At 30.8% G+C, this 27,430-nt stretch overlaps 2 protein-coding genes across 3 annotated transcripts in view; one reads left to right on the top strand and one right to left on the bottom strand.

Moving 5' to 3' along the window:
- LOC126768702 (calcyphosin-like protein) overlaps nt 1-27,430 on the top strand; it is a 51,487-nt gene that overhangs the window by 5,777 nt on the left and 18,280 nt on the right. The window lies entirely within an intron of this gene.
- Nucleotides 17,245-26,359, bottom strand: LOC126768609 (uncharacterized). 2 transcript variants are annotated; one of them, XM_050486796.1, is made up of 3 exons: nt 19,109-19,232; nt 18,972-19,024; nt 17,245-18,888 (listed from the first exon to the last, which is right to left on the bottom strand). In XM_050486796.1, the coding sequence occupies exons 2-3, from the start codon at nt 19,007-19,009 to the stop codon at nt 17,283-17,285; spliced, it is 1,644 nt and encodes a 547-aa protein (XP_050342753.1). In that variant the 5' UTR covers nt 19,010-19,024; nt 19,109-19,232; the 3' UTR covers nt 17,245-17,282. The 2 variants fall into 2 exon arrangements, with proteins under 2 accessions (XP_050342753.1, XP_050342752.1); XM_050486795.1 differs by having other exon boundaries at nt 17,245-19,024; nt 19,109-26,359.

The raw sequence follows: 27,430 nt of genomic DNA, 5'->3' as shown, positions 1-27,430 counted from the left end.
GCAATGTTCTCTAGCTATAATGCAACGAAAAAAAATAAAATATAAATCATTTCAAGGATAACTGAGTCATGTATAAAAGTCTCATAGTTTAATTTCTTAAAATAAAAATTAATAATGATTGTTCATTCTTTAAAAAATGGTAAAGCGGGGATAGCGTGTTATTAATAATGGGTTCCAACAAAATCCCCGCCCTTAAATTAAAGTTAAAGGTAGTTTTTTGTAGGCGTTCGTCGTAATTTACTGTGAACCCAACTCAATAACTGTGTTCACTTCACGAGACGAGCCAGGTATTTTGGGATAGATAAAAAAAAAGATAATTGCGTTTTTCTCTATATTTTTATGTGTCAAGAAAGATTCTTTTGCAGAACTTTTAACGCAATTTCTACTTACGTGCAATGCTTACGTGTCATGTTAAACAACCAAAGAGATTTTATTAATTACAACAATAATTCAACCAAATTCTTACTTTGTAATAATGATTCTAGAATTTTCATTAATTATATGCGACAAATCGTTAAAATTATAATGTTAAAGTTAACAATTGAATATAATTAAAACTTAAAAGATTTCAGACAAAACATACTAATTTAAAACGAAGCAAACTTTGAATTTAGCACAATAGCCGAACCCGAAACAAAATGAGACTGTTAAGGACAAGTTCGGGGGAACTTTTCGATGTAATCTATTCAAAATTCATAAAGGGATCCACCGCCTCTCGTTAACACTAATTAAGGATGCTAGGCGCCTCTTAGTACCTAACCACGTCAAAGCCTTAGGAGGTGATCGCTAAATTAACAAGATTACGTCTTTGAGATAATTCAGTACTTTACCGGGTATTACTTGAATATTAGCTTTGAAATTTGACATTACGTTATCTCAACTATTACGAGATTGAAATAGCATTAATCTTTGCTACTTTATTCACTTTGAAATATCTTATTTCGAAAATATAATACCTAAAATCAATTTGTCTGACAGAAAGGAACGGATAATATAGAATAATTAAAAGTTTATTATAAAGTTTTGCCTATACAGAGACAGGCCGTGTTGCGAATTTTTCGACAAAAATTCCAACTTTTTATCAGCCCGACCCAGAGTTCGAACCCAGGACTTCAGAATCTGCGGCCTTATATCTAGCCACTAAGTCAACGAGTAGTAACAGCCTGTAAATGTCCCACCGCTGGGCTAAGGCCTCCTCTCCCTTTTTGAGGAGAAGGTTTGGAGCTTATTCCACCACGCTGCTCCAATGCGGGTTGGTGGAATACACATGTGGCAGAATTTCGATGAAATTAGACACATGCAGGTTTCCTCACGATGTTTTCCTTCACCGAAAAGCACGAGATGAATTATAAACAGAAATTAAGCACATGAAAATTCAGAGGTGCTTGCCCGGGTTTGAACCCACGTTCATCGGTTAAGATTCACGCGTTCTTACCACTGGGCCATCTCGACTTATTAATTTAACGAGGTAGTCGAGTTTAAATAAAAATAAGATAAAATTTACTGATCTTACAATTTTTACTTTGTTATGCCCCTATTTATTATTTAATAGCTAACTCGGGCGACACCAATTTTATTTTGGTACTACATATATCAGTATTCTTCAACGATAAGTAAATGCTTAGAATAGGACACACTCAAGAATTTTTTGTACATATATTATAAAACAATCGATGTCCAAATAGACTGGCCACTAAGTATAAAAGTAAGAAAAATATTTGTTACTTTTAAAGTCCTCTTTTTACAAATGCTTTTCTAAAAATATGTCCTTGAAATTTTTTAACTACTTTTAATTCAAAAGTTTAAATCTCTCTTTCGCAAATATAATGACAATAACCTTAGACCATCTTACATTTTTAGAACGCAAACTTCTGTATTTAATTTTTTATATTATTTAATAACTTAATTAGTCTTTCGAGTGTTAAAAAGTATAAAATTTAATCTTTCATACTTACTAATGAGCCAAGATATTACTTAGAAGCTTATAATGTAATTTAAGTTTCAAATACCTATTAGTAACATATGTTACAGCAAATGCGGCATTTAACCAAATCCCGGTTTGGGTACATTTCCAAATCCGTATTATACGAAAAGCCTAGGTTTCAAAGGAAATTAGTAGGGTCTGCCACGGAAGGGCGATTCCGAAGTATGGACAGAATGTTCCAATTAATATTAAAGCCTTAGAAAGCGATCCCGAATGTTTAATATATCGCCAAATTATTCTCGAACTCCGCTTTCAACAGACTAGTTCATAACAAAAAACAGTGATGATTTATTATACGTTAATTAAAGTTGTTTAAAAAAAAAATTACGTTTTCGTTTACCGACAAATATGCCTTATTATATTAATTTTTTTTCATAGATACTGACTTTGATATTTTACAAATTTATGTTAAGTTTTTATTATTTTTTGGACCTGATGATCGATCTTCTTATATACTTCGGTCAGGTCACGGCAGCCATTCTCTAGAGAAAGAACATTGTATGCGATACTATAGTGCTCAAATGTGAGTGTGCGCAGACTAATTCAACACAGGAGCACTGTCTACTCTTTCACTTACATAATCCGATGGCAATCCGAAACGATCGGAAAGAGTTCAGACGTTGGACCAACGGCTTCCCCTGCTTTCCATGGACAAAAACCCTCAATACCTTTTGTTGCCCTGACCCAGGATTTTTAATCCAGGGCATCTTTAACCTTATATGCTAACTTTATGACCAATAAGGCATTTATATTACTAGATTTCTGTTCCAACTTCGTACGGGTAAAATAAACAATACTAGCTTACCGATATATTCTGATACAGTATATAATATGAAATTTACATATTGTAAATGAGGAAAAAAAAACATATCTCTTTTATAATATTTGTATCATTATACCTACTAATATAATGAACATTCAAATTGATTACAAACACATATAAAATAAGAGCAATCCAATTTTCTAGTTATAAATTGCGCAAATTTTAATCCCTTTATCGGACAGCCCCATTCTGCCCTTTGTCCTGGGCCAAACAAGAATCATACAGGATTAGGGACTGAACGAGCTCGCGCTATGGAGATTTAAACGTTCTATATCAGGATTAGGATAATGCGTGAAATGTGTTAATTCGTCTAAAATTATTAAAGAAAGGGAAAAGAACAGTTTTCACAAATAAAAGTATATATCATATCTATTTGCAAAGAACATATTCAGTAAATAGTATTTGCATACAAATAATTAATCGGATTTCGACATTTCAAATCCTTATAACACCAGCTAATGTTCAAGAGTAAAGGTTAAAGATTTCTTCTGACTATAATTCTAGTAAAAAGTTTTTTCTAATTATTAAACCACGTCATAGACAGACTAACAGAGGGGTTACGATTATCCGAGCGGAACTGGAGAACCCTCGTTTAACCTGATGAGGGTGGGGGTTAGAAGCAGCTGCTCTTGCACCACTGTATGTTTTGACATGAGATTTTAATAAATATGAGATTTAATTTTCTAAATTAATGCTTGAATGAAGTATATATATACAAAGAAAATGCTTTTGTTAAAACATAAATAAAAAAAACAAAGGCTGCTAAAGACGCGCATGACTTTTTGGCGCACTTGTAATTAAACTACATATTCATCACCTAATCAGGTATAACGCTTACTTGTAGATAAAATATTCTCAGTCTCTCTCTAAAAAATATAAGAGGCATATATAATATTTTATACGAAAAGAGGAATTTGGTCCTTAGTTAAAAATACAACAGACCGTCGTATCGAAATATGAGTGAACTCGTGGTTTCGCATTACACATTAGCCGTATCGAATAAGTGCATGCAATTACACAAGGGACATTAATATAGCGCAGACTAAAATGATCGATATACAAAGGGAATACCAGCTATATTGGCGTTTTCGTTATTCAATGGACAAAACGTTCTACACGAAGTCATGGGTGCAATTAACGCGGTGAATGTGTTGTTTGGTCGTTACTGTGTCTATACGGCTCATCCGCACTTTGTAAATACTATAACATATAGCCGTCCCTCTCTTTCCAAATTTGATCTATGTATAGGAAAGAGGCAAATCGAGAACTAACTTTAACAATTTCGAAATTATTATTTTTATAATATGACAGTATATCTTTTATTTGGTAATGAAAAAAATTAAATTTGTACGTTTATATTATATTTGCAAATGACGATTATCGCAACTAGTGAGAATTTTACATATTTAATTCATACTATGTATGTTATTTGAAGTAACATTTTGATTAATCGATACAATATTACATTACACGTCTGACTGTCCTGAGTCTGGGTGTAATTATCTATATAAGTATGTATTTACAAAAGAAAAATAGTATATGTTGTATATCAGTTGTCCATGTCCGGTTTCCATAGTACAAGCTCTATGCAAGCTTAATTTGGAATCAGTGTGAAAAATGTCCCAGGATATTATTATTATTATTATTGAAGCATATCGAAACGTTCTAAAGAAAAATAATATGCAGCTGTATAATGACGAATTTATCATACTTGGAACACGTGTTAGCATTTTGCATAAAAACAATTGAATTAAAGATGTACAAAAACAATTGAATACATAGGATACACAATTACGTAACGGAATAAACACACATGCAAATACGTCCGTTCAATGGAACACTTTTGCAATATAAACATTTTATTTCCGACGAGAAACCCTCGGTATTTTTAACCAAATTTTCATTGGATGGATATATTTTTTTAATCCGTGCCCGGCACATCTCTATATAAAGTTCGTTAGCATTAACATAAAAGTTTATTGCGTTTGTGCGTGAGAACTTGTATAAACACGAAACAAGCTATGCTTAATAATAATATTTCATGAGGTTATTATAAGAGAATCGTTAATCGGTGTTACGGGACGAAGTTGATCGTACGAAGAACAGTGTATATCCTCAATTATCATATTTATCAACACTATGGTTTTTATTTAACTAATTGCGGTAAATAACAACTATTAAATAAATATTATTAAATCAACATTAATTTGTTGGAATTAAAAGGGCTTGAACCTGACCCGGAGTTTGAACCCAGGACCTCGAGATGTGAAGCCTAATAAGCCAGTTACTAAACCAACGCAGTATAAAAACTATAAACAAAAACTTGAATCATGATTTATAAGGTTTTGATAGTCGTGTTTAGGTATTTAAAATACTTAAAAACTTTTTCAGGTCAACCAAAGTTGAAATTTAGAATTGATAAGTTAGAATTATTGGAGTTGGCGTGTTGAAAACTTGAAATTTAAAACTTAGTTTGCAGTTCACGCGGACTTATATTATTTTCCTTCACGTAAATTATACTTTCTAAGGGACTTATAACTAACTTAGTAACTGTAAGAAGTTCTACTGTTATGTATTATTTTGCACCTTTTTTTTACATAAACTTTTATACACAAAAGTTTGTATCTATGTCGATGAACGTTGAGGAGTAACTTCGTCTGAAGCCAATACTGGGTACAGCATCAGGTCATGATTACCATAAAAATTAATTTCCATCAAAACTGGAATCAATTTCAACTATAGACTAAAAGGAAATGCTTCTAATGTAGCTTGCAAGATTTGAATCTTAACAAACTAACAAACATTGCAAGTTTAATAAAAGTTGTAAAAAAATTAAAAGTAAACTTTAGAACTACATTTTTTATATCAGATACTTAATTTGATGACAAGTTGAGGTCAATATCTTAGGCGGACATTGTGTTATCGTTTGCTTAATTTATAAGGCATTTCATGCTCGCCGGTAAGAGAAACCATCATGATATTCACGAAACCGCATTGGAGCAGTGGGGTGGAATAATATTGTATCCTTAATAGACGAGGTAAATCCTGTATTACATATACAGGGTTTATCAAATAAACTTTTTAATTTCCAAATATAACATATTAGCACAAATAATAAATCAAATTAAACAGTTTCAGCAACAAGCTCATTTCTGTATACTAGGTTTCAGCTTAAAGTAATGTCACAAACAGAAACAGCTAGAAGTAGAAATTTTGTACGTAATTGCTGGAAGTTTAATAAATTCGTTTTAAAAATGTACGACGGCAATAGAAGCTTTTACTTGCAGTCTTCTTACGTAGGAATTGTTAAATGAACAGGATAGGAACTATTTTGTTAAGAAAAAGTATTAAGCTAATGAAAAGTGTTAATATAATTGTAGGAGCCATTTGAAGACAACATGTATTTCAATCTCTATATATTCTATACATTTTAAATAAAAACTTTATGTTGATAACAAAATTTAATCCAACAATTTTATCATATAAAATATATGTTGGACACTTGTATTTTATCAAAGATATAAATAAGAAGAATAAATGCATATAAAATCGTTCCAAGAGTCTCCCATTTGGCAAAGTTTTAAATATATTAAAAACCGGAGTTCACTCGCGTGTCAGTGACTCCACACTATTCGATTGCAATGATCACCGACAAACCCCTTGTAATCAAATGCTAGACAATCCCTTGCGTACAGTTTTTAATTTAAAATCCATTTACAAACAGCATACCCTAGATGTACGGCGAGATCTCTTTGGAACTAAATTTTTGTATGAATTTTTCATTACTAAAGTGCAGCATTTATTTTAAGTTACATTTTAATACCTTTAGACATTAAAATTAAACGTACATTTCGATGAATATTTCATAACATTTCCATTATTTATTTTATTTTTTTAAATGAGTGTTTTTTAAATAAAATAGTCTCAAAATGTATCATTTAAAAAATTATAAGTCGGTTTATTCGAAAAGTATTATGTTATTACTTTTTATATACGCGATTTTTTTTAAATAATTCAATTGCTTAATTATATCCACTGTGCCTAACTTTAGTGTTATATTTAATGTATGGAGAGGTGTAAAGTCAACAATTCACTTGCTCATTTACTTGCCAACTCTAAGCTTTTTTGAGATTGGTTGGTTTCTCGCCGTCATACGAGTACGCGCTTAGGAATCAACATACCCAATTGAAGTGTGCAATAGACAATATTTTTTTTTATTACGCACTACATTCAAGTGTTTTTATAAATTAAATTAACAAAGAACGTTAGTCCTTGAACCTTAATATTAAATACGTAATTTATTACGGTAATACAGAAATCATAAACGAATACGGACGCAGGTCACGCATTAATTACTTTTATTTCTCTTTTCACCGATGTAATACTCTCGGTCACGTGTGAAATAACGATATAACAGATTAATGGCGGTCATTATTGTTTTATTGCGACTATTATTCGTCTTCAACAGTATTTATACGAAATTTTTACATTTATTTTATTTATTTATTTATTTGGGAAACATACAGCATAATATAATACACTAACATTTGGTAACAAAATAAGTCTCACATAAGCCAACAAAGTTTCCACTTTTACATTCAAACATGGAGTGAACCTAACAATAACATGTTATTTAACAATTAATTAAAATATATGAATAATACATATAGAACATATTAAATTTACACAATATAATACAAAGTAATAATATAACTGATAGAGTATTTCTGTTTCGATTTTCCTAAATCGCTTAGCGATTGATGCCTAAGATCATCGAACTGAGGTAATCAATCAAATTCCACAAAAACTTTGTCACTTTTATTGCCATTTCGAAGTAAAGTAAAAGATTTACAGCTATCGGCTTACCGCGCCTTCTTACAACTGTCAATATTTCGTTTATGTTTTTTTAGTAAAATATATAAGAATTTATTTATTTACTTAATTCTCAAGACATTCTTTTAGAATAATTTTTTTAAGAAATGGTTTAGACAAAACCAGAAATATCACAATCGGCCTCTTTTGTCATATTAAAATTATATTTATTATCGAATGTGATTGCGCAACAGACTAAATACTTAAACATTTTCGAAGCTATATTATTTAAGAATAAAAAAGTAAACTTTTTTTTCTGTTTGTATTTTTAAATATTTTTTATTTGAAAATAAAAATTTGTTTGCAATACATTGACAATATGGTTTGTAGTGGTTTGGAGTAATCGTATAATGATTATTCAATAGTGTTCGAAAATCCGTCATCAACACATTTGTGCCGTAGCGCGGTCGTTAGTCATGCTTTCAACGTCAGAACGAACTGGTACGTTGACGGGCTATCCATTTCCTCAAACCATTTACTATTGTCCATAACGCAGGATTATATGTCATAAATTTTCTAGCTAATAAATTTTAGCGATGATGCCCTAAAACTTACATCATTTCTCGAGTTACGTGTTCGAGTCGAGAACGTAATGTTGTAAGTAATTTATTTGGGTACAATGAAAGTAAAATATTAATGTATAGTTTCAAAATGAAATAAGCACCTAATTTATTATGTTAAGTAATTATTAAAAGATACATCACCAAAAATAACTTTGCCGTTTGCTAAGTACGCATAAGCTATATCTACTATAAACATCAACTACATTTTCATATGATAATATTTTATTTTAATCAATATTACCTTTACAATTTAATACAAAAACAAGAAACATTTTTAAAGAGAGAGTTCCTTTGAATATGTTTCAAAATGAATTATTCACAGTCGCATTCGCAGCAATTTCACTAATAAAATAATAGAAGGTAATTCAACAAGACCATTTCTCCACAAAGTAGGTTTCAGCTTAAAGCGATGTCACAAACAGAATCCAGAAGTACGATTGTCTCTTGAACTTTGTATTCTGAATTTCGGAATCTTATTCTCTATTCATAGGAAGTAAAATAATTCGGAGATAATCATTTTGGCTAGACAAAGTATTGAGCCATTAATCAAAATGCAGATTTTAACAAAAATGCACGGGCACTAACAAATGCGTTATTCATATCTGTAAAGTTATTAAAATAAACTTGTAACTCAGAACGGAATACAGCAAAACATCGTGAAATATCAGAAAGTGACATGCGACATTGACTATAATTAATATTACATTTAAAGGATATATGCATCAAAATAGCGTAGCACCATAAGTCTGCTTTGAACACTTCACGAGTGGATATGATAATTCTAACAGAATAGCACCGCTGAATTTCATTATTTGTTGCTTTGTAGTAATAGACTAGAAGTAACTACGATTCCCTATAGAGTTAAATACAGCAATTGAGTAAAGCTTAAATATGCAATAATATTATTAATAGTAAGCATCAATAGGCAAATTAAGTCATTTTAGAATTTCTAATATAAAATAGCTATGTATTATTTGTTTTGACCGCACATGTAACTAACATATTCTTGGGTACATAAAAACTTTATAATTATATTAAGATCTGTAAAATGAGACAATTATCCAAATATAATAGACAAATATTAAAATAGATTTCGAAAAAATATTAAACGTTTAATGGTCTATTTTGTATAGGTAATAATTGACTATAATCAATATTTTCAATTATCTCTTTAAAACCTAACAGAAATTTCCTAATATAAGAATTTAACCAAATCGAAATTAAAAAAAAAAAATACAGCAGAATCCAATTTGTGTAAACCGAGAAAGTTGGCACAAGTACGCCGTGAATGAATCACAAAATCGATGTTGCCGGCGGCGTGTAAACAAACTTCGTGCGTAAATCTTTTTACTTTTACCGGCTAATGGTCACGTACTTACCGATTAACATTTGAACTAAAGTAAAATATGGCGACAGATAAGATAAGTTATATGATAGAGAAAATTAAAAATGAATTGAGAACCTTAGGTGTCGTTGAAAACAAAAAAAAATACCCTAATGACTATATTTTGTATAATACAACATAATACATATCTGCTATTAACCAAATATTCGTATTGGGTTAAAAAAACGAACATTATACTTTTATCCTTTTTAAATTCTATACATATGTAGATACATAGTTACATGCAGTTCAATTGAATAAAAAAAACTAATCATTTTCAATTATTATCATCAATCATCTTTTTACACGACTGCCAAAAAAGGAGTATACTGTTTTCAGGGTATGTATATAAGTTTCTTAATTACATTACATTTGTTGTGATGTATATCTGATTTGTGATTCACTTGGTGGTAGGGCTTTATGCAAGCCCGTTTGGGTAGATACCGTAGAATAATTTCATATTCTACCGTCAAACAACAAGTTCCGCTTTGAACGATGAGTAAGCCAGTGTGTCAACAAGCACATAACATCTTAGTTACCAAGGATGATGGCGCATAGGTGATGTAAGGAATGGTTTATATGTCAGACAGCTCCAATGTCAATGAGCGGTGGTGACCACTTATCATCAGGTAGCTTAACTGAATTTTGTAAGAATAATGTTTTACGTTGTAGGTTTGTAATGTATTTTTAGCAGCAATAATATAATTTTAGCACCCCATGTGGATCCTACACGGAACGTAAAAGTTTAACGTACGTACAAGGTCATAATTTTCATGGAAGTCGTAAAAAAGGCACGTTCCACCATGTTGGATGTTTGGCGGGAAAACGTTAATATTATTTTTCTTTTGTGTACAAAAAGTTTTGCCTTAATTTGATGTAAACTTTTATCAGGTATCTTGAGATTCAGAATTTTTTAAATATATTTTTTACTATTAACTTTAAAGTAGGTATTACTATAATTTGTAATAATAATTTGTTTGTTATTTAAATAAATTACTAACTATATATGTATATTATAGTTTAACAACATAAACTAAAACACAAATGTTTAAATTACGTTAAATGGCAACACCAGTATAAAAACACGAAGTGTTCTGGATGAATGCCTGTCTGCAATCTTTACTGCAATAAAATCCATTAATTTTCCGACGCAACGAATTGTCACTAATCATACTTCCAGACAAAATTTTAATAAGGATTGAGCTCCGAACACATTAATATTCCCCGAAGAAATTATTCAAATGAGGTTTTAAAGTAAAGGAGCGTTATGGCGTGGACACGTCATTCATTTGATCCGACAGAAGCTGTTACTTCATAACACACCCCATGTTTACTAATATGTATGTGGGAGAGGACAGGATGATAATGGAATTTGTGTTATAATCTCAATCACCTGGAAGATAGCGGATTCCCGGCGATCACTTTTTTTTAGTGTGTTCACTTTTTATTTAAAACGTCGTGCTTGACAAAGAATACAAATTGAAACTGTTTGATGAAAAGCTAGCATATTTGTATCCTCAAACCAGCACTGAAGTAGCGTAATGAAATACGCTCTGAACCTTTTTCTTGGGAGAAGAGGATGCCTTTGTTGTTACTTTATTTTTTTTTACATTCCAATGCTCCTTTATCGCTTCGTTTACATAGACTTTAAGGAGTTATTGACTCTTTCCGTAGCTTGTGTATAAAAGTATATTATTTACTAGATCAGTATGTAATATACAAGTAATAGCAAATGCAACGTAATAAGATTACCAATGTAATTTTACGACGTAACGACATACAGGACAATCAGTATTTTCAAAAAAAATTATAATTTTTGCTTTGTTGGTAAGTACTTAGATATATACAACCTTTTTTTAAATACAACTATTAATAAAATATTATTTTATCTATAGAATTGAAAGGAACAGAACACAAAGACAGTTTAGTTACATTTAGTTTTTACACGTATATGTACAACAAGCGGAAGATAGGCTTTTAATGCTATGGAACACTTAATAAATCTTTTTATTATGAATTTCTACCCTGAATGATAATAAAATCAATAAAAATATTTTCGTATAAGAGTAAAAAGTTTTTCGTTAAATTTAATATTAAAAAAAAATAAGCAAGTCTTAAATCAGATTCAGTTTAAAAATAAATCATAATTTACATCTTAATCGATAATAAATGTCCATTGAAACTTTCTCGAATTAAATTTATGATAATTGTAAAAATATTCCGGAATCCTGTTAACTTAAAAAATCCTCTCTAAAATCATTTTAAATATTTTTAACGTTTACTAGTTGGTACATTTAGTTATATCACATATTTCTTACACTCAATTAATCAAGAGTCGAAATCAAACACGTTTGCAGATTCTCATAAACAGATAAAGTTATTTACGTGTACCCAAATACAATGGCACTGCGATTAAAATCGGAAATATTTTAATTGAGACATAGGAATAAATTCTTTGCAATACAGCGTAATTACAAATGTGTCGGTGCCCGGTATCTCGACCGCAACGCGTTACGAACGAATTAACCAGATTTATAAAATCGTGGAACATTTAACTGGAATAATTTTTAAATCACCACAAATTTATATATTTTTATTAATATATATATATATATATATATATATATATATATATATATATATATATATATATATATATATTTTAAATACTTTCAATGTTTGAAACTTTATACTAAAAATAATGTATAATAGAGACGAATAAATATACTGCTGATAGTGTTGTCCTCCTGGCTGATTTTGCGACGGCCATTTTCAAGAGAGACTGACACATTGCGGAGGAACGCAGGAGGAAACGTGGCAGATTTTTAAGTAGTCACCACCGAGTTCAACTTCAATATATCTCAAATGAATATAAAAATAAACTATTGTCTTGAAAGTGAGTTAAAATTGTTACTTTTGAAATTGATACCGTCAATGTGGTGGAACATACCACACAGACGCTATTCACACGAGTCTTTGTCAAGCCAATGTAAACGGAAGTAAATTTTATCCGGTTTAAAAAAAAAAATTAATAAAACAAACAATACAACTAAACAAACTTATGGCATTTGAAATCGTGTTCAAAATTTAATAATATCTATATAAAATATAAAATGTAAAAAAGATACTTTGCCTTAAGTGTTATTACAAAACCCTGAACAATTTGGGGTCTCCCTTCGAGACGTGAGTCTTGACAAAATACTGGCGGCTTGAACGAATCACGTAAAAAAGTTTAGTAAACTACATCAGAGGGATACATTTTAAACATAACTCGTGGCGCGGATGATGACTTAGTCCTAAGGGAATAAATTTGGTTGCAATTCATAACTTAAAACTACGAGGATATATCATTCGGATATTTAAATGTATGTGTATGTAAAAGTCGAGATGGCCTAGTGGTTAGAACGCGTGAATCTTAACCGATGATCGTGGGTTCAAACCCGGGCAAGCACCACTGAATTTTCATGTGCTTAATTTGTGTTTATAATTCATCTCGTGCTTGACGGTGAAGGAAAACATCGTGAGGAAACCTGCATGTGTCTAATTTCATTGAAATTCTGTCACATGTGTATTCTACCAACCCGCATTGGAGCAGCGTGGTAGAATAAGCTCCAAACCTTCTCCTCAAAAGGGAGAGGAGGCCTTAGCCCAGCAGTGGGACATTAACAGGCTGTTACCGTTATGTATATGTAACATAATTGTTTTACAAATGAATGAGTTATCGAATGAATGTAAATGATTAATAAAGAACAGAGCTCATAAGATAAACCATTGTACGCCTAACAATATTATTTAAAATCTCGACAATACTCGAAAATGACTAAATAAAAAACATTAATATATACTAATAGTATAAATGCGAAAGTTACTCTGTCTGTTACGCCTTCAAGGCTATAACTGATTTTAATGAAATTCGGTATAAAGCAAACTTGAATTCCAAGGAAGCACATAGGCTACTTTTTTATCTAATATCTGACCCCAGTCTCCTAACACGCGGTCGAAAACTAGTTATATATATGTATATAAAACTGATGATAAGATTTGTAAGTAATATTATGTAAATATCAAGCGAACAGAGTAGATAACAGCTTCTTATGTACGTAATATGATTTTTATAGCGGAAAATAAAATGACTTTTAGGGGAATGGCAGTATACTAGATTATACCAAGGCTTAGACGCCTTTATGGTAACGTTTAAATAAGATGTGGGCGCAGAAGTAAAGAATATAACGTTAAAAACGTTAAATATGTTTAAATTATAATTTTAAAAATGATTTATACTTTAAAATTGAAAAATAATGTATTGTAACTTATAATTTTGGCACAATATAACTACGCAAACAATTAAAAGACAAAAAAACGATGGACTCACCTTAAACTTAAGTAATTGTAAAAGCATCCACAAATATCTGAAAAGGAACATTTTTTTTTAATTATTAAGCGGATAAGTATAATTATTCTAATTAAGTAACAAGCGTACTAAAATATATTTATTTCGCTAATTATATGAGTTTTAATTGAATTTTTATCGTGTTATATGATGATGAATGACATTTCAAATCGTAATTTGTAATTACATATTAATCAGATAATTTATATAATTTTTAAAGTGTTTCTTTATGTTCAATCACTTTGAATTAAAAAAAATATTTAGATGTGTAAAAAAATACGATATTAATTATAAAAATATTTATTTACAACAATCAAATATAAATATAAGACTAATAAATAAGTTTTTGATGGGTATGCGAATAAAAATTCCATGCCCACAGTATGGTTCAAGCATTAAAAAGGAGACATCACAGTGCCACTATTAATACCTCGATTAAAATCACAGAAAAATAAACAAAAACTATCAATAGTATCTATACTAATATTATAAAGAGGTAAAGTTTGTGAGGTTGTAGGGGGTAATCCCTAGATCTTCTGAATCAATTTTGAAAATTCTTTTACCAATAGAAAACCACATCATTTGTGAGTGTCATAGGCTATATATTAACTCGAAGAATGAAAATACTTTTTCGTGGTAGTCGGATGTCGTGGCCAACGAGACTTGTCAGGAACTCGGTACTAACCGAACCACAATCATAATTTCATCACAAGTTAAAATGTTTACCGCCCAACGAAGTTTGCAAGGGTCAGCTAGTAGTAAATATAGATAATGTTTTTGATTTCACATCATGAATTTTCAATATTTAATTTCATAATTTTTTAAAAGTTTCAATTCAATCGAATGAATTATATATAAGACCGCATGCGACACAAATAAATAAACGGAAGTTTATAATATTCCTGTGACCGTCCGCAGCTTTATCCGCGTTAGGTTAGGCGTGTTTTAACAGTTGTTAGAACCAATAATCATTTTTTGAGGATAACATATGTACTTGGTAGTAGGCCTTAAATTAAATTCCTTAAGCCACTTTTCGTCATTTAGAAAAGCAAAGTGGAACCTAACGGCAACTTAGGTAAGACATTATATTCTTACATTTCCTTGGTGGTAGGGCTTTGGGCAAGCCCGTCTGGGTAAGTACCACCCACATCAATTATTCCATCGCCAAAACAACATGGTGACGCATTGGCGATGTAAGCATTGGTTAAAAATCTTTTCAGCGCCAACATCCATCTTACCATCAGGTGGCCCATTTTCCGGTCTATGCAAGTTTATATAAATTTTATAAAATATATATGACCTTGCATGTTTTACTCCTTTTTCTTTATACTCTTATACCCACTTTTTTATGAATACCAATAAATATCTATATATACCATATAAATCAAAGAAATCTGTTGACAAACACAGGAGAAAAAGATACTGAACTATTGTTTTTGCCTATTTATATTTAGATTAAGTTTTAAAGAGTGACTACCAAATAGTTGGCGGTTCTACTTAATCCAAGTCACATTTTAAGCTGTTCGCTTTTTATATAAACCATTAATGTCTTTTAAAATTTATTGGAATTAGCCTGTTTGACTCGTGTCTAACTTGAATGTAGTATTCTTTGCATTTATTTTTTTATCAAATAGGAAGCCAACGTTATATATTTAGAAAAAAACATTGTCTTATTGCATGTATTAAATTATTGTAATAAAATGTATATCAATTATAGGCTAACTTAACATTGACGAAAAAGAAAAAAAAAACATTTTTAACTTAAATAACATAATGAATAACTGAATTGTACATTTTGTGTATATAATCTCGATGGATAAAAATAAAGAAGTGTTATTGTAGTAGATATCATCTTTGAATTTGTCACAAGCTAGAACTCTTGCTGTGGTCATGGATTTAAGTGTATGTTCATTTGTATAAAATTGTGATTTCACTATATTATAAATAAAGTTAATCTGTCTGTCACGTTTTTATGGCTAAACCACTGAACCTATTTTGATGAAATATGGTATGAAGTAAGCTCGAATCCCCAAAGAACATAAGCTACTTTTTAGCATCTACCCTAAGGCCTAACAATATTTGATATAAATTAATCATTACTAGTATTTATGTCGATATTGTTTGTATACCTGAATTGAAACACTAAATATTATATCAAAATAATGTAGTTTATTAAAATATTATATAAGAAAATACCTTTTAAGTTTTATTTATTTATAATATAAAATTTACGTATATATAATAAACTCAACAGCTACATATACATATATACGTCAGAACGACCCCGAAATAAAAATGGCTGATAGGTCAAAAACAATATTAGACGGGTCCAAATGCCCAGATCAATAGGGAGTGCATGCGGTACGGTGTACTAAGGGTACAGTACGTGCAAGGGTCCTCCCCTCTGACTCATAAAGAGGGTGGCGGCTCCCTCTCACTTTTGAAGGTTTGGTCGATATAACTCTCTTTTGTTTTCGCGTTCCGAACTCCGAAGTTCTAAGTTGATTTTAGATAGTGATAACTATTTTCTTAAATAATTTGAAATGGTAACAAGCACGAGTTCTTTTATAACCATTGCCAAGTGAGGTACCATCTTAAGAATTACAAAAAACCCATTGATATGCTGATATGTGCCTCAGATATTTATTTTATGTCATACTAAACTTCGTCTGAATAAGTATAAACATACGATCGTAGTATATAAAAGTTCTGCCGCCAAATTTTAATATTAAGACTTTGTTAAGGCAAAGCTTTAAAGGCAAGTGAAATAAGTTATTTAATTTATTTCAAATTAATAAGTAAAATGTTTACTTCTTGAATCTATACCCACTGACGAATGATAGCTCTACAATTAGTAACTTATGTATTCAGAAGAAATGAATAAAAGCTTTTTCATGAGTGTTTGAAACTTTTGGGTGTAATTAAGTGTTTGGTTAATATATAAATATTTGAAATGATAATTTTTAAATAACGTTCAGAGTTATTAATGTTCGTGACATTAAAACAAACGATTGCAAAATTTAGAAAGATCTTTCAATCTCAGGCTTATTAAAAGAGATGTTGTACCAACCCTAAAAATTTATATCCTCGGTCATTGAACTTGAGGGTGTATCATTACAATGGTCAATAATAATGCTGTTTATAATCATAAAACTTACACATTCAAACTGTTTCACGCATATTTATACATTTGCTACTTATTAACTTATTTCAAGAAAATAATCCATGTTACGAAACAATAATTTATTAAATAAAAATACAAAAAATCACCCAGTGCAGAAAAAGCAACACATTATAGCTCTACAGGCTTCCATACATAAAATACAAGGACTCCATACAACAACAGCTAGTAAAAATAACATTATATCAGTGAACTGCTTCCACACGTTGAGAAGAGACAAAAAGTGAGGATAGAACCGTGGCCATCGGTCATAAATTGATAAATATGGCCTCTTTCTAAGGGAACCCATGTATAGACTACATCCGTAGTCAAGTCGTTCCCGAAGACGGACTGGGGCTGGCTTCTTCTTAAGGACTCGACGTCTCGGGTCATTATCAGCAATGTGTAACATAAAATTTGTAACTGCGTTTTCTTCTAGTTTATTTTTAATTCGTTTAACTCCTCTCATAGACAAGCACCTTAATCTTACCCGTTTCGCCGTCGCCGCAACACCACTATCCTGGTAAGCTGATTTTAAAGTACTCATTATTACCTCTGGATCTTCTTTCATAGATTTAAGCGTGTAGTAAGCTTGCTTGGGATCTGAAGTACATCTTGCGACTGAACGTAATATATCAGTACAAGCCGTTATTCCTAATTTGCCAATGTCAATAAGCGACTCTGCTGCTAAAATTATATCGCTTGACTTTGTGTTAATTTTTCTCTCCATTTCTTTATCTCGTCGCATTCTAAGTTTTCTACGAATTCGATCCTCTGCATTTCGTTTTTTCCTTATATCAGCGCGACGTTCGGCCACCTGTTTTTCCTCTTTCTTTCGGATTTTTAGTTTCCTCGCCTTTATTTTTTCCTGGCATATACACGTCATTTCTTCGGGGCGAGATGATAAGGATTTCATAGTTGCAGATTCACGGTCACAAATCGGACTACCACATACACATGGTTTCCAGCGTTTTTCACGAACGGGTACTTTGACCAAATCTTTATTCATTTTCTGGCTTTTTTTAGAGCAAACAAAACTGCCACAAGTACATGGTTTGGCCTTTTTCTTTTTTTTTTCAGCATCCTTTTTTTTAGCATCAATTTTTTTGGGCGTCAGTTGTTTTGGTATCAAGTTTTTCGCCATTAGTTCTTTTGGCGTCAGTCTTTTTCTTTTACCAAGACATATACAACATCGACATGATTTTTTATGAGACTTGGTCAATTCAGTTTTATCTTTTACTCTCATTTTACTTAATTTAGTTATATTGTCGATAACTTCATCTTTATTTATGATGTCATAGAGCTCACTATTTAACTGCATTTCAAATAATGGGCTTTCTTCTTTTTGTTGCCTACAGTTTTTTAAATTGTTATCTGTATTTTTAACGTTGATAAATTTAAATAAATCTTTTATTTTTTGGGGATTAACTATCTTATTTCGATTTTTGAGTGATTCGTCTATCAAACGATCACCTGCTGCTTTTAGTAATTCTTCTTTATTAAATCTTCCACCACAAAAATTACAACATGCGCAGTTTTCAGATTCTATTAAATTTACATTTCTGTTTTGTTCTTTTTTTACTGGCTTAACAACTTTTCTTATACCTTTCGTCTCGTCTAAAGATATTCTGTCATCAAAATGGATGGATTTTGCAGGAGGCCAACTACTTTTATTCTTTTGTATTTCCACATTACAATGAGAACACAATACTCTGTAATTTTTTTTATTTTGTTTTATTGACACAGTTATACCATTATTATCAGTATTAGGGACCTTAACATATTTTGAACTCACTTGAACTTTGTTACTTTCTTTAATATTCTTCTTTTCATGATTTCGTTTCTTATCTATAATTAAGTAAACAATGAAATATTTTATTTATTTTTTACTTTACTGGAAGTTTAAAATTTTATAGCTATCATGATACTTACTTTCTAATTTGAGACTCTTTGATTTCCTCACTTTCGTATTTTGATTTACATTTTGTTCTATTGGCCTTCGATCACTTTTAGAGCTTCTTAGATTGTCAAAGCACATATTTTCACATAAACGTTTTGGTTCATCATTATACATATACTTTTCATTTTCATTATTATTTCTTCTATGGTTTGTAGTATATATTGAATCCTTTTTCTGTTTTTTTAAAAATACACCAGCACATCTACATAAGAATCCTTTAATATTAGAAATACTTCCTACTTTTGGTTTACCGTCTTTAAGCAATTGTTCGTTATAGTTTATTTGTCTTTTACTTTTTTTCTTGTTTAATTTTAAACCTCGCTTTGTTTCTTTACTACTTTTCATTTCATTTTGTAAAGGCAAGAATGTTTTACTAGTCGTGTCTTTAAATTTATTTGGTGTGAATGGCAGAATTGTCTTCATTTCTTTTGTGTTCGTACCAGCTGTACATGCGCAAACGTTTTGATTTGCTTTCATGTACTTTTCATTTATTCGAGTCGAAACTGATCGCACTGGCGTTTGATTTTTCTTTGTTGCCCATTTAGAATTTGGTTTAACAGACACTCTTCTTACTTCAAAGGATTGTGGGTACTGTGGATATTTGTGGTTTTTTTTAAGGTAGCTTGATTGTTTATTTTTTTGTAATTTCAATGTGCAGAAACATCTGTTTAATTCATTTTGTACGTCTAATATCTTATCTTCTGATGTAATAACCTTAGCTTGTGATCCACGATTACGTCTAATTGCTGATTTGGTGATAATATTTTTATTATGGCCATTTTCAAAGGTACTTCTTCCTTGAATAATTTCCGGTGTTATAGGTGCTATTGTTGGTTGAGAATTTTTATAAAATTCTATATTGAAACTAAAATTCGAGCCAATTTTTACAGCTTGCTTATTCAAATTAGTAGCAAGTCTAGGTTTATTTACTGTACTTTTTGCTGTAGCCGAGCGAGCTAAAGATGATTGATTTTTTTTCTTTCTATATTCACCTGCTCTTACACCTATACATTTGTCCATACATGGATTATTTATCTGGGTACATATATTCTGCGATTTTTGTGTCATATAACATTTTTTATCACATTTATTTCGAATACACAATTCACGTGCTTTTATACGTTTTTCACACTCATAAGGATCACATTGTCCAGGTATGCATACATTTGGTTCACATTCATAAGGCAATAATCTTTGTTGTATTGCAATGTTATGTTTTGGCACAAAAGACAAGTCTTGTTGTTTAATTCTTTCATTGTCAAATGTAGTCGCAGCATCCTTGCGTCGATTTCTTAATTTATGTAGTTTTAAAACGCAAAAACATTTTTTTATAAAAGTGGATGATTTGTTATTATTTACATTTGTTTGTTTTTCTTTTGGTATATTTTTTAAATTTGGACAAGTCAATACGTCACACGTTTTCTTTTGCAGTTGAGATTTAGCGTTATGAAATGATTTCTTTAGATGGTTTTCTTTAAAGTCTGATTTTTTTATACCTCTGTGTACTTCTATTTGATTGTGCTTTTTTGTTGCGCGATCGAATGGCGCATTATCCTTATAAAATTCAATATTAAAATTAAAATTAGACCCTATTCTCACAGCTTGTTTCTTTAAATTTGTTTTATTTTTGGTTCGAAGTTCACTAACCGATTTAAATTGACTTTTTTTTGCCTTAAATTTTGTTTTTCCAGGGGTCATAGTACTAGCACTAAATTTTGTCTGTGAAAAATTTGTGTTTGCTCCAAAGTGTTTATTTCTTTTCATTATTCGCTCTAAACATTCAACGGGGTCACATTCTCCAGGTATACATACTTGTGGTTCACATTCGTACGGCAACAATGTACTCGTATGTGGCACAAACGGCTTTTGAGTTTCAGTACCAATATTAGATATTTGGTGTTTTTTGATAGGTTTCTGCTTATCCTTCGCAGATTTCATAAGCAATGTGCAAAAACATCTTTTGAGCTTATGTGAGACATTAATCATTTTTGATTGGGATTTCGTCTTTTTGTCACTAATCTTCGCAAATTTTACTTGCTTCTGCATTTGTGTTTTGGCGTTACTCACGTTCCTTTTAGTTTCATGTTTAAGGTTTATTTGGGCAGGTTTAGGTTGTTTATTGATTTGAAGACCATGATGTTGATTGTTTTTATTTTTGAAAAATTCAATATTAAATTCAAAATTAGACCCGATTTTTACTCTTTGTGATGAGATTACTTCTTTGGGCTTTGCATTATAATTTGTGTTTTTATGATACTTTCTATGACCTATTGTTTGAGTACTTTGCTTATATTTTTTCAACGAATGTGTTACATTACTAACAGTAGACTTCTTAGGGCTTCTAGTCGACATTCCAAATTCTCTATATTCCTGTTGCTTTCTTCTCATTTTTATAATTCGTTCACATTCGTAAGGATCACATTGGTTCGGTACACAAATGCCCGGTGGACATTCAAAATCTTCAAGAATAAATTCATAACGTTTAGGTGTTTTTGTCATTATACTTTTATCACGTAATTTTGTATCTTGTTTAATTTTCTTTTTCTGAATTTTTTCTTCATGTGAATATTGATTATGAAGTTGTAACGTACAAAAACAGCGTTTCAAAAAATGTTTCTGTCCTGTTGAAGGATCTATTTTGCCAATTGGAACTGCCTGAGACTTGTGTGTACGAGTAGCAATTACCTCAGACTGCTGATTTTTCAATTTCTTTCTAATTACTTCTTTCTTTTCTTGTCGTATCGGTGGTAATTTTATGAGATGCTTTGATGGTTTATTTTTATAAAATTCTATATTAAAGCTAAAATTTGACCCAATCCTCACCACTTGCCGATCAGAATGTTTTAAAGATGACTGCGAAAGACTTCTTTTGCGCGTCTTGTTAACTTTATAATTTTCCCTATTTTTCAACTGTATTTTAGCATTTTTCGTTCTATGCTTCTGACTGTCAATAGAAACAGAACGCGAATCACTCATTTCTGTAGTACCAGATAGCTTGGACATTGTTCTCATTCTGTTTCTCTTTAGAATTTTTTCACATTCGTATGGATTACATTCTCCTGGTATACAAATGCCAGGTTTGCACTCGTAAGGGGCAAGCTGATACCTTATTCGTTTTTCATTTTTAGTATTATTTTTTTTATCTACATGATGTACCTTATTTATATGAATTCCTTCATTTTTTACTGTTGAATGTTTTATTGATTTAATAAAACAAAAACATTTATTTAAAAATGTAGGCGAAGAATCTTTCTTTAGTTTGGCGGTACAAAAACAACGTTTCAAGAATGTCGATGTCATAGTCGAAGTAATTCGATTTGGATTTTTTTTTATTTCAGTGTCTTTATGTCGCTTTAATTTAGAATCTTTAGGAGTGCTTATAGCTGTTTCTCTGAGATTGGATAAATATTTTCTTTGATTTATGTGTTTATTATCTTTGAAATCTTTAGTTGTTTTATGTGTACCTACTGGTGATCCCTGATCTTTAAAAAAATCTATATTAAAGCTAAAATTTGAGCCTACTCGTACTAGTTGTCTTGATGCCTTAAAGACATCGGATTCAGAAGTGTTTCTGTATAGTTTCACCGAATTTGCCTTTGGTTTCATTTTTAATTGATTACTTTTCTGCGTCTTTTTAGAACGACTATCATCAGTTATATTGGATGCAGATTTTTTATTTTGTACTGTAACTATACCAGATTCTTTTGTTTGCTTAAGGAGATTTCTTCTTTTCATTATTTCTAAGCACTGGTAAGGGTCACAGTGGCCTGGAATACATATATTCGGTTCACATTCATAAGGGTTTAATGATTGGGCTATTTTCATGGGCTTAAAATCTGTATTTTGCCCTCGGCTGATTGTGTTGTTTGGTGTTTTTGGAATAGTTATACTTGGTACATCTGTAATATTTGTGTACTTTTGATTATTTTTCATATGTTTTCTGCCCTTCTTGTGTAATTTTAATGTACAAAAGCACCTTTTTGATAAAGGCATAGCAGCCGATCCTTTATGGATTAATTTAATAGCTGCTGATTGCGATTGTCGTTCAAAAGATGTATTGTAATTTCCTTTTGTAAAAATAGTTTCTACTTCTTTAGGTTCAATCCTTATCGGTTTGTCTAATCCAGTATGAGAGGAATATTTTGAAGATAGATTTTTACTGAACGCTATATTAAAACTGAAATTAGATCCTACTCGAACAGAGGATTTGTTACCTTTCGAGAATTCCTTAATTCGTTTACGAGAACCAGTGGGTATTGTACTGTTTGGTTTTTTCCCGGCCATATTTTTATTTGTTAATTGTAAATTCATCGTGCAAAAACATTGTCTTATATATTGACTTAGGTTTGTGATTTCCGTTTGTTTTAATGACATCAATCTCTCTTCTATAAAACTTATTCTTGATTCCCAATTGTCATCACCTTTATGGTTTAAGCTATAACATTGCGACTGTTTTTCTAGAACAATTAAACTTTTTTGACATTGTTTTGACTGGAGGCGTTTTGGACTAGAATCTTTAACTTTGCTTTGTATGCCACTTGTACTATTTGTCTTTTGGGATGTCAAAATGGTATTGAATGCAGTCGTTGCTCTATTTATCATATAGTCCCTGGGAAACATAGAAGTTGTTAAAATGTCCTGTTTTCCCTTTTGATTTTTACGGTATTTTTGCAAATTTAGAGTGCAAAAACATCTTTTTATTAAATGGTCAGCCATGGAAGATTTAGTAACTTTATTCCTTTGTTTTGATTGCGTAGTTATATTAGCAACATTCAATTTGCTATTTTTCCTCGTTCTACCAATTTTTTGTATTCTAGAACGCATTTTAGTTTTCTGTTCAATATGTGGCTTAGAATTTATTTTATTTACAGATGTGTTGGTTTTAAAGAATTGGATATCAAAACTAAATGATGAGCCAATTTTTACCGCTTGATTAGAATTACCGCTAGGTGAATATTCTTTTATTTCACTAGCATTGTTTTTGGTTTTCACCAAAGTCTTACGATCTTTTGACTGAGGTTTAGATTGCACCTGAATAGCTCTTAAGGGTTTTTTCAAATATGTAGTGCTAGAGACAGATACTTTCTCTGGAGGTTCCGTAACTGAACCGACTTCTTTTAAACGATTTCTATTAATTCGATCTAAGCATTCATAAGGATCACATGCACCTGGAATACACACAAATGATTCACATTCAAAATAATTTAAAGGCGGATTTTTCTTTGTCTTAGTACTTTTATTATAAGTAACTATAGTGTTTGAATTCATGTCATTTACAATATTAGTTCCTATTGTGACCATTTTCTTCTTTTTAGTTTTGTTTTTCTCTTGAATTTTCAATGTACAAAAACATCTCTTAAGAGTAGTATCAAATCCAGCTTTTTTATAGAGTTTTTTATTAATATGAGTGGTTGCTTTGTCTGCTAGAACTTGTTGGCTTCTCGTTTTTTTATTTAATTTTACATTAGATCCGTTTGACAATATTTTGATATTGGGCGAGCTAATATGATGAGGATTTTTAGTTTTATAGAATTCTAAATTAAAACTGATATTTGAACCGATTCGAACAACTTCGCGGTTATTTTTACTGTAATTTGTTCGGTTTATATATTCTTTTTTATTTATTTTTTTATTTTTAATTTTTCTTCTTTTATATGAAGTCAAAGAATTTGCAAACTTAGTTTTCAAAGATGGATAAGACGTTGAAGATAATCTTGGAATAGATTTGGTTCTTTTAGTTTGAGAAATGTTAACTAAACAATCGCACTGCACCGACTGCTCTTTTCTTTTTGTGTTCCTAGTATATATTAGTTTGATACATTGGTATGGGTCGCAAATTCCTGGTATACAAACGTTAGGTTCACATTTATACGGTAGCAATATTTGTTTTTTTTTTAACCTTTTATGTCCTTTTTTCTGTAATTTGATTATTTTTTTATGTGTATTATTGGTGACAGTATTGAAAGTCGATGAAGATTCTTTTATATGCGTTCTTTCATTCATACTTGTGTTGTTTTTGGGTTTTTTTCTTTTGGACGTAAATTTTAGAGGACAGAACGAAGAGCAACTCTTTGAATGATCTCCACCAGTTTTTGTGTATTTCAATTTTATTTGTGAACCTCGGTGGCGGCGATGAACAGTTTTAGTTTTTTTTCTATTTTTTCTTTCTCTATGATCGTATTTAATTGGCGATTGTTTCGTTATATCGGGTAATCTTTCTAAATTTAATCGAGATATATTTGTATTAGGTTCGCCTTTGTTTTTATAAAATTCAATGTTAAAATTAACAGATGACCCTATTCGTTCGACTTGCTGTCGACTTGCAATTTCACGAGGTGGCCCTATATTAAAATTCGTAGCTCTAGTTTTATTTGTAACGGCAATACCCGGTACTCGTGCACTTTTATGGTCTCCTTTTTCAATATCTTCATGAGCTTTTTTGAGTATTTTCTCTTCCTTGTTGGTAAAATGGAGCCAAGGGTTAACTCTCTCACGGGTCTGTTGTGCTCGTAAACGAGGTTTTTGTTTATTCATTTTAAACGGCATAGTACCTACTTCACCTACTTGTTCCGGTTGAACTTTGATAATAGGTTTTATTAATGATTCACGAATCATTTCATCTCGAATAATTAATTTGTCTTCATTTTTTTTACGTCGTGAGCGTTTATGTTTTAGCTTGACATAGCACTCTTCTGGAATACAGATATCTTCAAAACACTCTGGATGACACTCCCAGTCTTTTAACATTTTTTTCCGCTTTAGGTTATCCTTAAATTTGCTTATAGAATCTTTTTTTATATGCAACAGTAAATTGTTTTCTGGACATTTACAAATTATTGAACTATTCTTTTTTGTTACTTTAAAACTCTTTACTTTAGATTTTATATTTCTTTTTAATTTGCTTAATTTTTCTAGAGATTTTTTTTCATGTAAATCAATTTTTCTTTGAATCCTTAACTTTGTCTCGCTGAGTTTTCTAATTCCTTCCAACATGGTCTCTTTTAGATGTGTTTTAGATTGTTGTAAGTTTTCATTTGAGAGAAATGATAAATAGCTATTTTTGTGGGGTCTTTGATTTATTTCTTCATCAAAAGTAAGTTTTAAATCGGCAAATGGTTCACGATGATCATCTACAATTTTTTTTGGTGTTCCTTTAGACAAATGTTTGAGCATACCGCTGAATTTAAATGTACAAGTGCAAGGATCAGATTTGATGTGCTTTGTTTTAAATCTCACTCCTCTTTTCATGTAGTCACCAATTTTATGTTTAACATACCTGTGCCTGAGAGCACCTGGGTAGGCACGTTTTAGTCGGTGCTTATCAATATGCTTGTAATGATCATCATATTTAGAAGAGCAAGTACAACAACTACAACAACCGCTTAATTCTTTTGATTCTAACTTTTCACCTTTATCAACTAAATCAACTAATTTAAAAATCTCGTTAGAATATTGTGGGTCTTTTTTTAATTTTTTTGGAGATACATTCCTATTAAGTTTTAATACAGATTTTTTTTCAAGGCTTATCGTACTATTAGATATTAATTGTGCCCTGATGTCATCATATACACCTCTAGTTCTAACTAGTTTTTCGAGGAGCTTTCTTTCACGAAGCGGAATATATTTTCCATAGTAAAGCCGATCAATACGAGTTCCTTGAGAAATTATACGTCTTAAAGCTGGATGATCCGCCTCGCTTTTATATGTACAAGAAGTGCAGGAGCAACTTTGATCACCAGTGTAACTTATATCTGTTGACTTCATATTGTGTTGCTTTTTCTACATTAAAACACTACAAATACATCAACTTTGGGCCGTACAAATTGAACATAATTTTCCAATCACAGCTTAGCACAACACATGCCACGATTTTGTACACCTGAAAATACAGGTTTTTTTATGTAAATATCAAAAAAACCGCTAAGTTTTTATAGTAGGTACCTACTGACTTATTGAACTTATATATAAAAAAACATTTGATGGGGTTTTCATTATACGCAAATATCAATATCACGAAAAATATTCTACTTATCACATAATTTAATATATAAACATAAAATAGATATAGAAAAAGCGTTAAACGTATGTAACGTTTAAGCTAACGATAGGAAGCAATAGATACATTTTACTGAACTATTGTGCACGAATTATGATATCGAAAAACTCTTACCAGACATAAACGGACAAAAAATACTTATACACGGACATATTCTGTCGGACATAGAAAATCCTAAGTTACTGTCAGCTCTCCAACATTTTAATCATCGTCCTCAAGAAAAGACGATAGTAAAATA

This window comes from Nymphalis io, chromosome 5 (genome assembly GCF_905147045.1).
Source record: "Nymphalis io chromosome 5, ilAglIoxx1.1, whole genome shotgun sequence".
NCBI classification, from domain to species: Eukaryota; Metazoa; Arthropoda; class Insecta; order Lepidoptera; family Nymphalidae; genus Nymphalis; species Nymphalis io.
The sequence above is the reverse complement of the archived record's forward strand: the minus strand, read 5'-3'. Positions and strand labels throughout refer to the sequence as shown.

What these genes read in the sequence shown, in the direction of transcription:
- LOC126768609 (XM_050486795.1), bottom strand. Translation starts at nt 26,309, where the DNA reads ATGCTCAAACATTTGTCTAAAGGAACACCAAAAAAAATTGTAGATGAT. An exon ending in AAAGAGTCTCAAATTAGAAA is followed by an intron (nt 19,025 to 19,108) that starts GTAAGTATCATG and finishes ACTTAATTATAG; the next exon opens with ATAAGAAACGAAATCATGAA.